This window comes from Phyllobates terribilis, unplaced genomic scaffold (assembly GCF_046119375.1).
Source record: "Phyllobates terribilis strain yellow unplaced genomic scaffold, ASM4611937v1 Scaffold_4__5_contigs__length_816908805, whole genome shotgun sequence".
NCBI classification, from domain to species: Eukaryota; Metazoa; Chordata; class Amphibia; order Anura; family Dendrobatidae; genus Phyllobates; species Phyllobates terribilis.
Window position 1 is genome coordinate 357,518,932 of NW_027362764.1, and position 20,798 is coordinate 357,539,729.

The 20,798-nt window shown below is 46.9% G+C and overlaps 1 protein-coding gene across 11 annotated transcripts in view; it reads right to left on the reverse strand.

Annotated features, from left to right (window-relative positions):
• Positions 1–20,798, reverse strand: part of CTNND2 (catenin delta 2) — a 2,090,389-nt gene that overhangs the window by 1,218,632 nt on the left and 850,959 nt on the right. For all 11 annotated transcript variants that reach the window (XM_073678428.1, XM_073678425.1, XM_073678422.1 and 8 more), the window contains one exon: positions 13,872–14,124. In XM_073678428.1, the coding sequence (XP_073534529.1) occupies positions 13,872–14,124 (253 nt within the window). The remainder of the gene's footprint in view (positions 1–13,871; positions 14,125–20,798) is intronic.

Consider the following 20,798-nt stretch of genomic DNA (forward strand, 5'->3'; position numbering starts at 1 on the left):
CACTGTCTCCCAACTTTTGGTTGGCCCACAGATTTCTTATCTCCAGCCAGTATAGTCTGTAGTCACAGTCCATGATCCTCTAGACGGCAGATAAAACGATTAAAGCACAAGTATCCAGTAGCAGCAGTCCTTTTAAGAAAGTGTAAATCCAAATGACATAATCCATAATGGTAACATGTTTATCCATTTATCCTTCCAAGTCCACGGTCTCCATCCTCTTCCTTCAATGTCCATCCACACAACTCTGACTAAAACATGTCTGTCCTTTCTTTCGCTGGGATCAGTCCCCTCCCAGGTCAGAAGTGATCACCCCCCCCCCTTAAGCATTTTCTGTTAAATAAAAATAATGAAGAATATTCTAGAAGCCTTCATTTGAGACTGCAGAAAAGACCCCTGTGATGACGGCTCCACTGTGTCTCAATATACACTCACCTAATGAGATTATTGGCTATTGGAACAATGGTTAGATATTCCGGAGATACAGATATCCTGAGATACAGATTAGTGGAATGCTGGACATTTTACAAGTGAATCTTTCATACTGACAAGTTAGCAGAACTATATAAAACATAACAAGTAAATCACTAATAAAACACAATAATAATATTAAGAAAACTGGTGGTCAGTTGCTGGAAAAGTATCATAGTCTTTAGTAAGTGGGCAGCTCCTCACATAAGAGCATCATGAAGACCAAGGAACACACCAGGCATGTCAGAGATACTGTTGTGGCGAAGTTTAAAGCCGGATTTGGATACAAAAAGATTTCCCAAGTTTTAAACATCTCAAGGAGCACTGTGCAAGCGATCATATTGAAATGGAAGGAGTATCAGACCACTGCAAATCTACCAAGACCAGGCCATCCCTCTAAACTTTCATCTCAAACAAGGAGAAGAGTGATCAGAGATGCAGCCAAAAGGCCCATGATCACTCTGGATGAACTGCAGAGATCTACAGCTGAGGTGGGAGAGTCTGTCCATAGGACAACAATCAGTCGTACAGTGCACAAATCTGGCCTTTATGGAACAGTGGCAAGAAGAAAGCCATTTCTCAAAGATATCCATAAAAAGTCTCGTTTGAAGTTTGCCACAAGCCACCTGGGAGACACACCAAACATGTGGAATAAGGTGATCTGGTCAAATGAAATCAAAATCAAACTTTTTGGCCACAATGCAAAACGATATGTTTGGCGTAAAAGCAACACAGCTCATCAACTTCAAAACACCATCCCCACTGTCAAACATGGTGGTGGCAGCGTCATGGTTTGGGCCTGCTTTTCTTCAGCAGGGAAAGGGAAGATGGTTAAAATTGATGGGAAGATGGACGGAGCCAAATATAGGACCATTCTGGAAGAAAACCTGTCGGAGTCTGCAAAAGACCTGAGACTGGGACGGAGATTTATCTTCCAACAAGATAATGATCCCAAACATGAAGCAAGATCTACAATGGAATGGTTCAAAAATAAACGTATCCAGGTGTTAGAATGGCCAAGTCAAAGTCCAGACCTGAATCCAATTGAGAATCTGTGGAAAGAGCTGAAAACTGCTGTTCACAAACGCCCTCCATCCAACCTCAATGAGCTCGAGCTGTTTTGCAAGGAAGAATGGGCAAGAATTTCAGCCACTCGATGTGCAAAACTGATAGGGACATACCCCAAGCGACTTGCAGCTGTAATCGCAGCAAAAGGTGGCGCTACAAAGTATTAACTCAAGGAGGCCGAATAATATTGCACGCCCCACTTTTCAGTTTTGAATTTGTTAAAAAAGTTTTAAATATCCAATAAATTTTGTTCCACTTCACGATTGTGTCCCACTTGTTGTTGATTCTTCCCAAAAAAATTTGAATTTTATATTTTTACGTTTGAAGCCAGAAATGTGGCAAAAGGTAGAAAAGTTCAAGGGGGCCAAATACTTTCACAATGCACTGTATATATCAAATATGTAATTGCCAATCGGCTCTGTCACAGGTTCCGGTCGCAGTGCCACAATCTACAGCGGCAGACAAATTGAGCCTCCACAAGTGACAAAAACGGCACCGCTATTTCGTCGGGAGATCAGTGGCGCTAGCATACCAAGATTGGGGGAGATGGGTGCCATGCATACCAGGATAGGGAGGAGGGGTGCCATGCATACCAGGATAGGGATGAGGGGTGCCACGCATACAAGGATTGGGGGGATGAGGGGTACCACACATGCCAGGATTGGGGGGGTGAAGGGTACCATACATACCGGGATGAGGGGGATGAGGGGTGCCAAGCATGCCGGGATTGGGGATGAGGGGTGTCATGCATACCGGGATTCGGATGAGGGGGGCCATGCATACCAGGATGAGGGATACCATACATACCAGGATAGGGATGAGGGATGGGGTACCATGCATACCAGGATAGGGATGAGGGATGGGGTACCATGCATACCAGGATTGGGGTTGAGGGGTGCCATGCATACCAGGAATGGGGGGTGAGGGGTGCCATTCATACCAGGATAGGGATGAGGGGTGCCATGCATACCAGGATAGGGATGAGGGGTGTCATGCATACCGGGATTTGGGATGAGGGGTGCCATGCATACTGGGATTGGGGATGAGGGGTGCCATGCATACCAGGATTGGCGATGAGGGGTGCCATGCATACCGGGATTGGCGATGAGGGGTGCCATGCATACCAGGATAGGGATGAGGGGTGCCATGCATACTGGGATTGGGAATGAGGGGTGCCATGCATACCAGGATTGGGGATGAGGGGTGCCATGCATACCAGGATTGGGGGTGAGCGGTGCCATGCATACCAGGATTGGGGGTGAGGGGTGCCATGCATACCAGAATTGGGGGTGAGGGGTGCCATGCATACCAGGATTGGGGGTGAGGAGTGCCATGCATACCAGGATAGGATGGTGGGGACTGGATGGGGGCAGCACAAATACCAGGAGAGGGCAGCACATACCAGCATGGGAGACCATATAACAATAAAAATGCTCGCCACCCGGGGCGTAGAACGGGTTCAATAGCTAATATATATATATATATATATATATATATATATATATATATATATATATATATATATATATAGATAGTACAGACCAAAAGTTTGGACACACCTTTAAACATTTTTCTGTATTTTCATGACTATGAAAATTGTACATTCACACTGCAGGCATCAAAACTATGAATTAACACATGTGTAATTATATACTTAACAAAAAAGTGTGAAACAACTGAAAATATGTCTTATATTTTAGGTTCTTCAAAGTAGCCACCTTTTGCTTTGATGACTGCTTTGCACACTCTTGGCATTCTCTTGATGAGCTTCAAGAGGTAGTCATCGGAAATGGTCTTCCAACAATCTTGGAGTTCCCAGAGATGCTTAGCACTTGTTGGCCCTTTTGCCTTCACTCTGCGGTCCAGCTCACCCCAAACCATCTCGATTGGGTTCAGGTCTGGTGACTGTGGAGGCCAGGTCATCTGGCGTAGCACCCCATCACTCTCCTTCTTGGTCAAATAGCCCTTACACAGTCTGGAGGTGTGTTTGGGATCATTGTCCTGTTGAAAAATAAATGATGGTCCAACTAAACGCAAATCGGATAAAATAGCATGCCGCTGCAAGATGCTGTGGTAGCCATGCTGGTTTAGTATGCCTTCAATTTTTAATAAATCCCCAACAGTGTCACCAGCAAAGCACCCCCACACCATCACACCTCCTCCTCCATGCTTCATGGTGGGAACCAGGCATGTAGAGTCCATCCGTTCACCTTTTTTGCGTCGCACAAAGACACGCTGGTTGGAACCAAAGATCTCAAATTTGGACTCATCAGACCAAAGCACAGATTTCCACTGGTCTAATGTCCATTTCTTGTGTTCTTTAGCCCAAACAAGTCTCTTCTGCTTGTTGTCTGTCCTTAGCAGTGGTTTCCTAGCAGCTATTTTACCATGAAGGCCTGTTGCACAAAGTCTCATATTAACAGTTGTTGTAGAGATGTGTCTGCTGCTAGAACTCTGTGTGGCATTGACCTGGTCTCTAATCTGAGCTGCTGTTAACCTGCGATTTCTGAGGCTGGTGACTCGGATAAACTTATCCTCAGAAGCAGAGGTGACTCCTGGTCTTCCTTTCCTGGGGCGGTCCTCATGTGAGCCAGTTTCTTTGTAGCGCTTGATGGTTTTTGCAACTGCACTTGGGGACACTTTCAAAGTTTTCCCAATTTTTCGGTCTGACTGACCTTCATTTCTTAAAGTAATGATGGCCACTCGTTTTTCTTTACTTAGAATTTGCATTATGGCAAGAAAAAAGCAGCTAACAGTCTATTCAGTAGGACTATCAGCTGTGTATCCACCTGACTTCTGCACAACACAACTGATGGTCCCAACCCTATTTTTAAGGCAAGAAATCCCACTTATTAAACCTGACAGGGCACACCTGTGAAGTGAAAACCATTTTCCGGTGACTACCTCTTGAAGCTCATCAAGAGAATGCCAAGAGTGTGCAAAGCAGTCATCAAAGCAAAAGGTGGCTACTTTGATGAACCTAGGATATAAGACATATTTTCAGCTGTTTCACACTTTTTTTGTTAAGTATATAATTCCACATGTGTTAATTCATAGTTTTGATGCCTTCAGTGTGAATGTACAATTTCCATAGTCAAGAAAATGCAAAAAAATCTTTAAATGAGAAGTACAGACACCTGTACTTTAAAGGTACTAGTGGTAAGCCCCAACTCTAAGCCCCGCTGCAGAAACTCTAGTATTTTCCCAATAGGGGGCCCCTCCTCTGGTTTAAATTCAGTAAATGATAAAAACTTCCTCCAGATCCTAGCATAAATGCGGGTGGTAACGGGTTTTCTGCTAGACAAGAGAGTATTTACTACATTTGCGGGGAATCCCTTGTTGGTTAACAGCACCCTCTCAAATTCCACGCCATCAAATGGAGACTCGAGGCTGGAGGATGGGAAACCGGACCCTGAGTGAGAAGGTCCGGAATCTCCGGAAGGATCCAGGGATCTGATATAGACATTTTTCGGAGACAAGGGAACCACGGTCTTTTGGGCCAAAAGGGGCATATGAGTATTACTCTGGCCTTGTCTGCCCTGATCTTCCTTATAACTGCTGGAAGCAGGATCATGGGAGGAAATGCATATGCCAGAGGGAATTTCCAGGGAACCATAAAGGCGTCCACTGTCAGGGGTTCTTCTCTGGGGTTTAGGGAACAGTATGTTGTCACCTTCCGGTTGGATTTTGTCGCAAATAAGTCCACTGTCGGAAGACCCCACATTGTCACAATTCTGGAGAAGATTTGAGGATTCAAGGACCATTCTCCCTCTTTTATGGAAGTACGGCTTAGGAAATCGGCTGTGAGAGACAATGATCTTCTGCCTTCTGAAGAAGTCGGTCCGCTACCCTCATTAAGTCTCTTGAGCGGGTTCCCCCTTGGTGATTTATATAAGCTACCTAGACTTGATTGTCTGAGAGTATACAGACATGCTGGCCCTGTAAATATATAAGAAACTTGTTGAACGCATAATCCACCGCCAAAAGCTCCTTAACATTTGATGACAACTGTACCTCACTCCTTTACCAGGTCCCCTGAACTAAGTTTCCTTCGAAGTGAGCTCCCCAACCTGCAGCACTCGCATCTGTAGTTAAGACTGCCGTTGGCTTACACTCCCAGGGGACTCCCCTAGAAAGATTATCGTGTCGTAACCACCAATGAAGGGAATGTATGGCCCGTGGACACAGGGTAAACTCACGGTCTAAATGTCTCTCTAGGACTGAGTTGTTATACAATACATCCCACTGAAGAGCCCTTTAATGAAATTGTGACCAACGAACTGCGGAAAAACTCGAGGTTAAGGTCCCTAATAGCGACATGGCTTTATGGAGTGACATAGAGGGTTTATCCATACACTGTCTTACCAAACCCTGGATTCTTGTAATTTTTTCTTCAGATAAATAACATAACTGTCTTTTAGAATCTAAAATGACCCCCAGATACTGCTGAGCTTTGAGTGGAGTTAATCTAGATTTTCCCAAATTTAGAAACCACCCTAAGCCCTCCAAGACAGACATGGTCACCCGAAGGTGGGCCTCACATTGAACAAAAGAGTTTCCCACTATCAGGAGATCATCCAGGTAAGGGATTATTAGAATGTCTCTTTCTCTTATATGGGCCATAACCTCTGCCATTAATTTGGTGAAAATTTGCGGGGCTATTGCTAACCCAAAGGGAAGTGCAGTGTACTGAAAGTGTTTAACCACCCCCTCAATTTCAATGGCCAGCCTCAGGTATTTCTGATAGTAACTATGAATGGGAATATGGTAATATGCATCCTTGAGATCGAGAACTACCATATAACAGTGGGGAAAAAGCAAGTTTATTACTGTTTTCAAAAATTCCATTTTGAAAGTGTCTACTTTAAGGAAGCTATTTAAAGATTTTAGATTTATAATTGTCCAGAAACTCCCATTCGGTTTCGGGACCAAGAAGAGCGGGGAGTAGAATCCGAGACCCTTTTCTGAATCCGGAACCTCAATCAGGAAGTTTTTCATTATTAAGACTTGAATTTCCGATACGAGGGCAGTCTGGCGTTCTGGGGAGGAACTAGTGGGAACAATCATGAATCTCTTGTGAGGAAAAGCTTGAAATTGAAATTTTAGACCATATTTAATCAGGCTCAAAATCCAATTACTATGAGAAATCTGTTCCCAAGCTGGGAAAAATAATGACAATCTCTCTCCCACCTGGGCTGATTGTGCATTCCCTGGCTTCTGCTCATTTTTTGGAGATGAACCAAAGAGATGAATTTTCTTTTCCGAAACGATCTCTTAAAGGAGGGTAGAGGTACCGATGGAAAACCCTTCTTAGGATCTCCGGCCTTCTCCAACAATTCGTCCATAGTCTGGCCAAAGAGATATTCCTCTTCGCAAGGGATTGTACACAGTCTGGAGGAATCACACAGCGTGCTGGTGTCACGTTATAAAGGTAATTATATTCCACTTTATATGTATATCTAGGAAGGATAGGGAGACCATTATATACAAATGGTCATTTGACATGGTAATCTCGATATTTGGACGAGTATCCCTTCCTTGCATATTTTTGTATGTGATAATAAGTGGATAAATGGGGATGTCAGTGAGACATACACCTGCAACCTGTGGTGATCTGCTGTGATATATATATTTTTTAAGTATGTTTTAATGGGATTTACGTATTAGTTGTGCATTTGTGTCACTCCAGATACTGTATAAATAATAATGTCTAATAAAATAAAATATTTTCTACTTTCTATATAATGGGCCTTAGACTCGTTGTTTGTGCCTCAGCATCCCTTGTAGTAACAGTCTGGACTTTGTCTGTACATCCCCAGGCCAGCATTTAATCCATATCGCTCGTCAAGCCGCATTTGACAGAGCTGATGACTTTGCTGCCAATCTGACTAAGTCCGGAGACGCATCAGCAAGAAAGGCCGCTGCACCCTGAACCAGTGGAAGGGAAGAAATAATCTCCTTCCTAGAGACACCATCCCTTAGCTGACTGTTTAACTGTTCCAGCCAAACCATCAGGGCTCTAGATGTGCAGGTGGCTGCTACTGCTGGTCTCAGTGCTCCTGCAGCTGTCTCCCATGCACCTTTTAAGAAGGTATCGGCTCATCTGTCCAGGGGGTCTTTTAATGCTCCCATGTCATCAAACGGGAGTGAAGTCTTTTTTGCCGCTTTAGCGACAGCAACGTCCAGCTTTGGTGCTTTTGACCAAGAGGAACATGTGGCATCCTCAAATGGGTATCTCCTCTTGAAAGATGGAGGAACACTGCCCTTCCTGTCGGGTTTTTTCCACTCTCTATCAATGAGGTCTTTAACTCTTGTACTCACGGGAAAACCTTTTCTCTTTTTCTGACCTAATCCACCAAACATTACGTCCTCCACAGATTTTTCTGCCCTCATGTCTACAATGCCCATGGTAGACCGGACAGCTTTTACCAAGGCATCAACCTCCTGCAGAGGAAAACACTGTCTATCCGATTCACTATCAGAAGAAGAGAGCGGAGGAGGAAACGTCAGATATGTCAGAGTCTGAACCCGGCTGAGGTTCCCGAGAAATAGGAGTAGATTCTGAGCCTTGCAAAGCCTTGCCTATTTCCTCTCTAATTAAAGTCTTTAGGCCCAGGGAAAACCCCGGGGTTTCCTCCGTCATTACTTTGTTAATACACAGCTGGCACAATTTCTTAATATATGCATCTGGGAGCGGATTGCGGCATAAGGCACATTCTTTATGTTTAGATTTAGCTGAACATTTCTTGCTCTGAAAGAGGAGTTTATAGAAAGAAAAAGGAGGAGGAAACTATTAGTAGAACTTCCACGAAGATTCCACTTACCCCACAGAATATCTGGTACCGTAGAAGCAGAAGAATCTATCATAACCGGCAGGGAATCATGCTGAACCGGACCATTTTTTCTGCTCTTAGTGGTGAACTTCCTAGCTGAACGACTAGACCCAGACCGGGAATGACGTTGCACCACCAGTTGTGAGGGCTCCCCAGAGGGCTGCTCCTGCAGCAGTTGTTCTTGCTGAGGTGAAAGCTGCTCCTGCGAATCTCCCATGTCTACCAAGGTAAGAATGGGCTGGGAAGCACCTCTGTATGTTGCCAGGACTCTTTTATACTGGCCATACCAGGTACCATGTGTGGGTTGTTTTTTTTTTTTTTTTTTTTTACAAACCCAGGAGGGAGTTAGTTGTTCCCTCGTGGTTCCCCTCCCCCAGGTGGGCTCACCGCCGCCTGCCCAGCTGACGTGGTCTTCCTCGTGGACACTTCGGCATCCTCATGCTCGCGCGCACTTCCTGGCTGCGCGCGCGAGCTCCGCCCACTTCCGGTGACGTCCCTGACGCACCGGAAATATGTCACAGGGCCGCGCCTGTCACGTGCCCCGCCTACCTCGTACAGCGGGGGGAGGGGGGGACGTCCGCTAGCGGCTCCACACATGGCGGACATCTACATCCCGTGAGGGGATGTCACGCCTGCCGCAATGCACACGGAGGTGCCCCAATGAGCCCTGCCGTGGCGTCTCCAGAGGCCCAGGACCGACAGCTCCATCCCAGCGCCCTGTGGCTCCCTCTGGGGCAAGAGACCATCTTCTGCAGGTAAGCCTGCGAGGTCTCCCATCATGGACAGGAAACCTAAACTGAGGCGAGAGAGAGGTGCCACCCTTTTTAACCTGTAGGTTTCCTGTCCTTGATGGGTGGATCTTCTCTCTCGTGGTGCTGTCATGGGAGAACGAATAAAAAGCAGCTAAGTAAAGAAAAACGAGTGGCCATCATTACTTTAAGGAATGAAGGTCAGTCAGTCTGAAAAATTGAGTAAACTATGAAAGTGTACCCAACTGCAGTTGCAAAAACCATCAAGCGCTACAAAGAAACTGGCTCACATGAGAACCGCCCCAGGAAAGGAAGACCAAGAGTCACCTCTGCTTCTGAGGATAAGTTTATCCGAGTCACCAGCCTCAGAAATCGCAGGTTAACAGCAGCTCAGATTAGAGACCAGGTCAATGCCACACAGAGTTCTAGCAGCAGACACATCTCTACAACAACTGTTAAGAGGAGACTTTGTGCAACAGGCCTTCATGGTAAAATAGCTGCTAGGAAACCACTGCTAAGGACAGGCCAAGCAGAAGAGACTTGTTTGGGCTAAAGAACACAAGAAATGGACATTAGACCAGTGGAAATCTGTGCTTTGGTCTGATGAGTCCAAATTTGAGATCTTTGGTTCCAATCAGCGTGTCTTTGTGCGACGCAGAAAAGGTGAACGGATGGACTCTACATGCCTGGTTCCCACCATGAAGCATGGAGGAGGAGGTGTGATGGTGTGGGAGTGCTTTGCTGGTGACACTGTTGGGGATTTATTAAAAACTGAAGGCATACTAAACCAGCATGGCTACCACAGCATCTTGCAGCGGCATGCTATTTTATCCGGTTTGCGTTTAGTTGGACCATCATTTATTTTTCAACAGGACAATGACCCCAAACACACCTCCAGGCTGTGTAAGGGCTATTTGACCAAGAAGGAGAGTGATGGGGTACTACGCCAGATGACCTGGCCTCCACAGTCACCAGACCTGAACCCAATCGAGATGGTTTGGGGTGAGCTGGACCGCAGAGTGAAGGCAAAAGGGCCAACAAGTGCTAAGCATCTCTGGGAACTCCTTCAAGATTGTTGGAAGACCATTTCCGGTGACTACCTCTTGAAGCTCATCAAGAGAATGCCAAGAGAGTGCAAAGCAGTCATCAAAGCAAAAGGTGGCTACTTTGAAGAACCTAGAATATAAGACATATTTTCAGTTGTTTCACACTTTTTTGTTAAGTATATAATTCCACGTGTTAATTCATAGTTTTGATGCCTTCAGTGTGAATGTACAATTTTCATAGTCATGAAAATACAGAAAAATCTTTAAATGAGAAGGTGTGTCCAAACTTTTGGTCTGTACTGTATATATATATATATATATATATATATATATATATATATATATATATATATATATATATATATATATATATATATATATATATATATATACATATACATACACAGTACATACATGCATATATACATATATACCCCCCCCCAACATTCGCACTATAAGACGCACCCCTGTTTTCCTCCAAAATTTTGGGAGGAAAAAAGTGCGTCTTATAGTGCGAAAAAAACTAACTCTTATAATGTCCTGAAAAAGTTTGCACACCACTGATTTCAAACTTATTGGACAGTAGTTGAATGGATCCACATTCTTACCTTTCATGAATATTGATACCACATCAGCAATTCTCTTGTGGCACTGACCCCATTACAAGATACAAGAAAGTCAAGGAATATGAGATACAGCGGTCTGTCAATTAATGAGCCTGACTCCCTCAACATCCATGGATGAATGCCATCAGGCCCTGGGGTTATAATATATTCACCATATACATGGGATTTCTGCTGTTTTAGCACCTAAGAATCTCTTCAATTGACACTACAAAGTATTCAAAAAAAAATCTTCTCTCCATTTCCATTACTACAGTATATCATCCCTCCATTACCATTTCTGAAATTGTAAAGAATTAAAAATTTAGGGCTAAAATAACAGTTCAGTGGAGAAAAAAAAAATATTTTTTATTTTTATGGCCAGATGTTAAAATATTATGTGAGACCTTTAAGTTTTCAAAATGCTTACTACACCCCTAAATTAATTCAATGAAGGGTATAGTCTGCAGCATCTGCCGGCACCTCCACATGGTTCCCCTCCTCCCATCATGCGGGAACGTCGGCTTACTCACTGCCCCGGTCGCTGTCTCCTCCTGGGAAGCTGTCTCCTCCTCTGTGCGTGCCACACTGTGTCCCGGCGGCACGCCTAGTAAGCGCGTGCAAGTTCTCCCCTGCTCTTGATGCAGCAGCACAAAGCAAAATGCCCCTAGCTGACAGCTTGGAGGCATTCTGTTAAAGTAATCACCTGTAAGGTGTTTCCCAGTCAATAGTTGGGAGACATCTCGTATAAAAGGCACCCTCCCTATAGTTATGTTAAGTGATTTGGTGTGCAACTGAATGTTGCCAGTTCCCTAGTTCCTAGTCCATTATACTCTTTCCCATATCCTGTGTCCAGTTAGTCCAGTATTGTCTGTCCTTGTTCCTGTGACTGATTCAGCTGTGCCTGTATCCTAAAACCACATTGGCACTACCTGTCTGCTACCCTGGGGGCGGAATGCCCAGGCCTGAACCCTGAATCGTTATCCACGTTTGCGCTATCTGTACCTCCTGGCCGCATAAGCGGTACCAGAACTTTTACTTTAGACCTGTGAGTCTGAACCTGTCCCAGTGGCCCTCCTGTCAGCTCCTTCTGAACTTGTCCCAGTGGCCGTCCTGTCATCACAGTCAAAACTTGTCTCAGTGGCCATCCTGTCTGCACATTCTGAACTTGTCCCAGTGGCTGTCCTGTCTGCACAGCGTGAACCTGTCCCAGTGGCCATCCTGTCAGCACAGTCCAAACCTGTCCCAGTGGTTGCCCTGTCTGCAAAGTTTGAACCTCAATTGGCCGTCCTGCCCTGTTGAAAATCTAAATTAAACACTGTTGACCCTTGGGGTCAGCTGCTACTGCCGGTCGCTCCCTGGAGTGGCATCTGGCAGCTACCTGCCGCACAAGCCAAACTTCACCACTAGAGGCTCTGTGAACACCAAGGTAGCTGCTTAGTTATGCTCCTCCAGGGAAAATCCGGTCTGTGGCACAGTGGGTCCAAAAACCACGTGCACCACCTACGGGTGTAACATAGTCTAAGATATTGGGTCACTTGTAGCTTTATGCTGTTCCACCACTTTACTCAGCAAATAGTACAAACTACATATTGCAGAAAAATCTGCATTTCAAAAGTTAAATAGAACTTTTCTGAATTCTGCCGTAATTAAATGAGAAAGTGTGTCCAAACTTTTGGTCAGTACTGTATATAGGGGACTACGTGTGGCTCATACTCTATATATAGGAAAGCTATGTGTGGTTGACACTCTATATAGGGAGACAGTGTGGGGCTGACACTGTATATAGGGAGGCTATGTGGGGCTCACACTGTATATAGGGAGGTTATGTGGGGATCACACTGTATATAGGGAGAGCATTGACATGAGGACAGCAGTCAGTCAGTCAGTCATTACATGTATCATACTGGTAACTCGGCCTTTTATTTAAAATAAGCTCTGGAGGCAGAATCTCAGGGAGATCTGTGTCCAGCCCTGAGAGCTTAACAGCTCATTTATGTATTAAGAAAAATGTGCATTAGGCTATGTGCCCACGATGCAGAAATGATCCATATTTTTCCTGAGTGTTTCTGCATCTCCCTGGCAGAAAAAACGCATGCGGATTGTACATGCGTTTTTCCTGCCAGGGACATGCGGATGTGAAGCGTTCTTCACTTGCATTTCCGCATGTGGATTGACAAGCGCTTTCCAAGCGATTAGCATCACTTGGAAAGTGCTTGTGACAACTAGTTCACACTATATAAATCCATGCAAACTACATGGATTTATATAGTGTGACCCGAGAGAGTGGTTAAAAATAAAAAAATAAATATATACTTACCCTCCGATGGCCCGCGCTGGCTTGCTTCGCTCGGTGCCGGCAGCGACGGATTGAAAGACCTTCCGAGGTCAGCGTCGTGTGACCCGTCACATGACTCTGACGTCAGCGCAGGTCCTTCAATCCACTGCAAAGTGCCGGGTAGCAAGTAGGAGCGCAGCACGGGCCGCCGTAGGTAAATATACATTTATTTTTTATTTTATTCTATTTTTTACAGATTTTTTAATGGTACCTGGGTGTGGATGAGACTCTCCTCTCCTCTACATCCGGGTACCATCCGCACATTAGAACGCGCCAATTACACAAGTACAGATGCAGTCTTGCGGAATTGGCGCGTTCTAATGCAAGTCAATGGCGGCGAAAACGCAGCATTTCCGAAAAATAATTGGTAGTGCTGCGTTTTTTTCCGCAATGATAATCCGCAGAGGAAATTTCCGCAGCATGTGCATAGCACATGCGGATTATCATTGGGGAACATTGCTGCCCTTCTACCATATGTTTTTAATGCACTTCCGCAGCTGCAAAAACGCTGCAGAAACGCATTAAAAATGCATCGTGGGCACACAGCCTTACTCAGGAAAAAAAAAACAATGGACTTATCAAGGTGACCTGCATGCCTATATATATGACTTAGGAGGGCTGATCCTACTAACAGGTTCCCTATAAGTCTACATTTATGTTAAAAAGATGACATAAAATATCAATAAAACAGATAATGTTAATGATATGACAATTTCCCATGAAAAAAAAATACAGGGAATATTTGTAGAAGGAAAAGTCACACTTACCTTGGATCTTTTTGAATGCTATCAATAGATGGAGACCTGGCTAATGTTCCTTCAGGTGGTAAAGCTGGCCCCGATTTACTGTAGGGTGAGTCAACTGATGGACAATACTGCAGCTGATGGTATGGGTCTGCATAATTCGATCCAGGGCCTACAGCATAACTAGCCCTCTGGAAGGTCCCTGTTGCATTCTGAGAGCAATGTTGGCTGCCTGTACGCTGTAAAGGTACGGAGTCGACACCAGGGGAAGATGGGGCTATGACAGGAAAGTAGGGACAAAGTAAAACACTAAGGATCTGTTCACAGAAATGGTTAACCAGGTCTAGTCAGGAAAAATACACACAAGTACAGGGAACATAAAAAAGAAACATTCAATTAACCATCAGAACAACTATTAAGATATACTTTAAAGAAAATGTGCCATCAGAAAATGGCCTATTTTAATAATTTTTGTGGTAAATTTATTTTTTTTAAAAAATTCACAATGATTTTTTTTGTCTCATATCACAATGTTTATTGAAAATAAAAAAGTTAGAAATCTTGCAATTTCTGCACTGGCCACTGGGGCTTTTTTAATCTCTAACTTATTGTCTTTGCAGGAAATCTACATGTTGTGACAGAGTCACTGGTGAAGTATGTGAGGATAGATATGTTTCACTATGGTTAATAGCCTTAGTGAACTAAACCTACAATTTCCTTAGGCATGTTATGTGTTGGGGGTTAAACCACCATGTTCAAAGGGAGTACTTTTTCTGAATGACAGAGAAGGGAGGGAAGTCATTCACCATGTCTCCACCTCAGGGTGTGGCTGAGGTCACTGTTTTTTTTCTCTGTGTTGTGAGTTTGGAGAGGCAAGGTCTCCAGACTGTCGAACTTCAGCTGAGGGGGAGCTTAAGTGTTCTGCAACTCGTGCGGGCAAATCGCACACATATATGGTCTGTGCTATAACTTGTCTTTTGCTTTGCCGTTAAGTCAGCAAGGCTCAGTTTATTTTGCTGAACCTGCAGTGTTTTATGCCGTTATAATAAACCTGCAGACAAAAACCATTCCTGCGTCTACTTCCGTAAGCAGCCAAGTGAGTCGTCTTGCCACAATGTATACTAGCAGCAATAAACAGACTCAGACTCTATATTTTGCATTGAAACACGTAAAGGCATTTGTGTGTGTGTGTGTGTGTGTGTGTGTGTGTGTGTGTGTGTGTGTGTGTGTGTGTGTGTGTGTGTGTGTGTGTGTGTGTGTGTGGTGGTTATTAAAAAAAAAACAATGCCAAAATATATTAACAATTCATGTAACTCAAAACCTGATAAAAGCAGTAGGTTATTTTCTGATGACATGTTAACTTTAAGAGAACACAGTGAATAGTAGCAACATGTTCATAAGACGGAATATATAGTCTAGCTTAATTACACTTTAGTTCAGTTTGGTTAAATGCACTGCGAGGGATGTGGATAAAACAGGACACCTCAGTGGTGGCAATAACGCATCCACATCCCTCACAGCGCATTATCTTCCTCCTGTTTTGTCTTTGGTAAGGTCGCTTTGGAAACATTATTTACATGCAAATGTTGTTATTTGGTCTACTAGTGCCTGTACTTATGTATAACACACTGCATTGTTTTCATAGTCTCTTGGCACCTTGCACCTGTATTGTCATAGATACATGTCCATTTAATGTTTTGATATCTATTTTTGCTATTTAATGAAATTTTGACATTTTTACCATTTAAGCTCGGCCGACAGTACATTTTTGCCTGCCTGACCCAGATTTAATAAGGTCAATTTAATGTGGGATACCTGTACTATTTACCTTGCTGAACAACAAGCAATCAAACAATGCCATGGGGCTGATCCATCAAAGCTTTTACAGCAGAAAACTGGAGTAAAACAATTCGAAGAGTTGCAAAAATTTGTCACAATGACTAGTTGCACAAAAAATGTGTAACTATTGGCGTTTTCAAAAAATTGGGTGGAGGTGGGAAGAAGATGGGGAATGCTGGGGTGCGGTTACGCACACCCGACAAATTCATTATAAGTGTGTTTTAATAGCTTTCTTGTGCCAGAAATGCTAATCCAGTCACAGGCAATGCATTCAGTGGCCTCTTAATGAATTCATTGTCAAACTCCACTGGTAGTGGCTTATCTCCAAGTGGAACAAAAGGATTAGCTAAAATTCAACAAAGCTGATCCCTCTTTCCTTCTCTCCAATATTGGTGGGTTCCCACAACTTACACAAGTGGTCAAAATTGTTGGTACAAACCGTTTAATGTAAGAAAAACCCACAATGGTCACAGAAATAACTTGAATCTGACAAAAGTTATAATAAATTAAAAATCTATGAAAATGAACAAATGAAAGTCAGACATTGATTTTCAACCCTGCTTCCACAGAATTTAAAAAAAAAATAAACTTATGAAATAGGCCTGGACAGAAATGATGGTATCCCTGAAAATAATGTGACAAAAGGGACATGTTAAATCAAGTTGTGCCCACTAATTAGCATCACAGGTGTCTATGATGCGCCCCCTGGACCTGTGCTGTGCAGGGGATACCCGGAGCTGGATCGCTGGGGGTTGTAGTCTCCGTGGCGGTGACCCGGTCCGTGCCCAGGGCGGTCAAACCAGGGGCAGTCTTAGTAATGTGACAAATGTCCGACTACGCCACCCGTGGATTGCGGTCAGTGGGGACAGCCGCTGCGCTGCAGACCGCTGAGGCTGATGTTGTATGCGCAGCCAAGTATGGGATAACTCCCCACGGGAGAAGTATTGCCTCAGGGCAGCTAGTGTGGATGATGAGAGTGATGGTGTGAGCTTCCCCGTACTGATGGTGCTGGTGCGGCGATGAAACACAGAGACGTGGGGTTGCAGTTTCCAATGCTTTACTCACAGTTGTTATTCGTGTCAATCCTGCAGGCGATGACTGCCCAAGCCGTGCTGCGTCCACCAGGCAAGGGGCTCGACCAACTCCCAGGCAATTCCAGAGCATGGCTCAGGGCTCCCTTCTCTACCTTTCTCTGGCCGTCCCAACCAGTGACTCACCTTTGTCCAGCTTCCTCGGGCCTTCTGTTGGCGAAACCTATCTCCGGTTTCCCTGACCCTATGCGGTATGCTTTCCTGGTGGATGTAGTGAGGGGTCGCACCAAGATGTGGTCACAACCTCCGGTCTTTGGCTGAGGAATCTGTTGCCTCCACCAATTTGGGTTCCGGTACCCTGTTCTGCCAACCCGTCACCCGCAGTCACCTGGGTCCTTAGGGTTCCCTCTGTCCTCGTGTCTCTGGGCCTTTCTCTGTGTTCCTGTTCCTTGTTTCCTTTCTTACTTTCCTTTCTGTTCTTTCTTCTCTCTCTCTCTCAGGCTCCGGCCTCTTCTCTAGGCCTGCCTCTGGAGCAGCACCCAGCCTGAGCTGCTGCTCCCTGTCTGCTCTCCTCACAGACTGCACTGAACTGGAACCTGTCCTAAGATGGTGCCCACCTTATATACTTTCCTCTATGTGTGAGCCCAGGTGACTAGCAACCAATGGGCTCCTACCTATGCCCAGAGACCCACCCCTATCTGCTCCTACACCACTGGGTTTTCCTTCCCCTCCCCACTCCAGACAGGGACAGATGCTGTCGTGCCTGTACTCCTGTCTCGTGAGAGCACCGTTGACCTGTCCCTCGGAAATGGGGTGTGTGTGGTGCATGCAGTCTAACGAGCCCTAGTCCACACTCCATCCTTACCCGGGAGTGGAATATCACACCTCTGGTTTGAGGTGCAATACCCTTGTAGCAGCCGAGCCCTCGGGGTGCTACATTCTCCCCTGGTAAATCACAGCACGTCCTCGGGCTGGAAAAGAGCAAAACAATTTAAAACATACAAATTTTTAAAGTGCACTCGCATATAAGACATTAACCAAAAACTCATCCCTTTATGGGAGGTACTCTTCTCTTTTTAACGTTACTGGTTACATTTTCATAAAACATTATAAGACTTTCTTCATACACGGAAAATACTATAGGCTCTTTTAGCAGCAAATTAAACTTTCCAATATAAGACATTTTCAAGTAAAACATTTTCTTCAAAAACACATTCTTGAGCTCTGGCCGCCGTGCAACTTGCGACCAGGTAAAGGTGCAACAGTCCAGTTAACCTTGAGGTAAACGTTGCAGTTTTTGTATAAAACCAGTAGGGGGCGCTTTAAGAAGCGCAAATATTTACAAGATGGCCTCTCTCAGTCCTCGGCCAGTGGGGTAGGGGAATGGCTGCTCACAGTCCTCAGCCTGGTAAAGGTTATAAGGGCAACTTTTATCAGGAAACAGTCCTTTAACAGTTCCACATTAGTCCCAACGGGGATCACACTCCAATTCAGTAACAGTTTCAGCAACAGTTTCTATACCCTTACGGGTAACTATTTACAGTTCCACTTTACCATTCACTGGTAACGGTGTCCTCCTCGCTCTTCCGGGTAGTCTTCAGGTCCGTCCGGACCCTCAGGGTAGTCCATGTCTGGGCGGTACCGCAGTTCCTCCTCCGTGAGACGGTGGACATGGAGGGCGTACAGTCCCTTTGCGCCCTTGTGCCGGGTGTAGGTGACCACGTCACTGGGGTACAGGTCATGTCCGTGATGTCCCTCCGGCAGGTGGCTTTCCACGTCTCTCCTGGTGACGAAGACGTTGGTGTCAGCCTCCGGGTCTCTGATGAAGCCCCAAGCCATGCTCTAGCTGGAACTTTACTACGGTCCCGGTGGCTCGGGGACCGCGGATGGCTTGGGGGTTTTGTCTGGCCCTCCTCTTCTGCTCCGCGCTCCGGGCTTGGAGTCGCTCCTCCCTGATGCGCCTCTGCCGCCGCTCCCTTTCATAGGTGGCCAGCTGTTGACGGCAGCAATCCAGGCGATGGGCTGCTTCCGCCCGGGTCTCCTGGGTGAACCCCATGAGATTCTCACCGGTGGGATCCCATGCCAACTGGGCATCCTCCAGCGGGGGTGGAGCGATGTTAGCGGGCTCCGGAGCCGGGATCAGAGGCTCGCTCAGGGGTTGTTCTCTTCGGAGAAGGGGGGTTGACGAACTCCGGTAGCCACTCGAAGGGCAGCCTGTTCGGGCTGGTATGTTGTGCATAGAGGTCCGCACCCAGGGGTGGCACCACGGGCTTCGGGCAGGTGACAGCGCCCGGGGGCACTCGGCCTTGCGACCAGGCCGGTGGTCGTATGTTGGTCGCGCCCGGGGGAGGCACAGTCACGGTAGGGGGCGCTGGTGAGGCAGCGGCGCCCGGGTGTACTAGGCGCTGCGTCCCGGCCTGTGACATCTCCTGCTTTACGGCACCTGGGTTCAGAGGGCACAGCGTGGGGCGGGGCGTGTCAGCGACGCTTGCAGCCTGAGGCCTAGCTGGCGGCGGTGGAGGTGTGGTGTCAGGTACGGTCCCCGGGGCTTCGGGTCCCACAGCGGAGGGTGGGGGCAGGCTGGTGATCTCAGGGCGTAGAGTGGTGGCGTCCTCGTTACCTGCCTCGGCCTCCTCCGCGGCGTCGTCTGCCACCGCTGGTCCTTCTTCTCCGCGCCCAGTGGCAAGCGCGCTACTCGGTCCTCGCGGGGTCCTCTGCTGGCCATCTTCGTGCTGCCGGGCCAACTCCTCTCTCCACCCGGCAAACACATCCCGCTGCGCCCGGACCATCCTTCTGTTCAGGTCTTCCAGCGCCGCAGTCCAGGTCTCTAGGCAGCTGGGCCAGCAACTCTGTCAGACTGCAGGGTGGCTCAGCTTGCAGCAGGCTGCGGGCCAGGGTGCTGGTGGAGTTCGCTGCTCCCTCCATCTCCGGGTGCAGCAGGTCCAGACTGATCCAGGCCGCGCCCGGCCCCACAGTTTTCTTTCCTATCCGCCCCCATGGGGGGTGGTCTTGGGGGCATCTTCTGACAATCACCCTTAGGGGCAGCCCCCCCACGTTGATGGACATCCCCACTGCTGCATTCATGGCTGGTGGGGGCAGCCTCATTCTTTGGCGACATTCTGGGACCTGGCCCACGATGGGAGGTGGCTTCCTGCTGTCTTTTGGTGCGCACATAATGGCGTTCGCTCTGCCAGGGCGGGAAAGGCGAATGAAGATGGCGGGAAACGGTCCAAGATGGCGTCTGATGGCGGGAATCGGCTCCGGATGGCGGGAAACTTCTGGAAATGGCGGGAGACTTCTTTTCAAGGTACATGCACAATCTTCTTCAGGCACGCAATACCCGCTTGTGGCGGGTTGGTAAAGATCCTGCCGACTACGCCAAAAGTTGACGCGCCCCCTGGGCCTGTGCTGTGCAGGGGATACCCGGAGCCGGATCGCTGGGGGTTGTAGTCTCCATGGCGGTGACCCGGTCCGTGCCCAGGGCGGTCAAACCAGTGGCAGTCTTAGTAATGTGACAAATGTACGACTACGCCACCCGTGGATTGCGGTCAGTGGGGACCGCCGCTGCGCTGCAGACCGCTGAGGCTGATGTTGTATGCGCAGCCAAGTATGGGATAACTCCCCACGGGAGAAGTATTGCCTCAGGGCAGCTAGTGTGGATGATGAGAGTGATGGTGTGAGCGTCCCCGTACTGATGGTGCTGGTGCGGCGATGAAACACAGAGACGTGGGGTTGCAGTTTCCAATGCTTTACTCACAGTTGTTATTCGTGTCAATCCTGCAGGCGATGACTGCCCAAGCCGTGCTGCGTCCACCAGGCAAGGGGCTCGGTCAACTCCCAGGCAATTCCAGAGCATGGCTCAGGGCTCCCTTTTCTACCTTTCTCTGGCCGTCCCCACCAGTGACCCACCTTCGTCCAGCTTCCTCGGGCCTTCTGTTGGCGAAACCTATCTCCGGTTTCCCTGACCCTATGCGGCATGCTTTCCTGGTGGATGTAGTGAGGGGTCGCACCAAGATGTGGTCACAACCTCCGGTCTTTGGCTGAGGAATCTGTTGCCTCCACCAATTTGGGTTCCGGTACC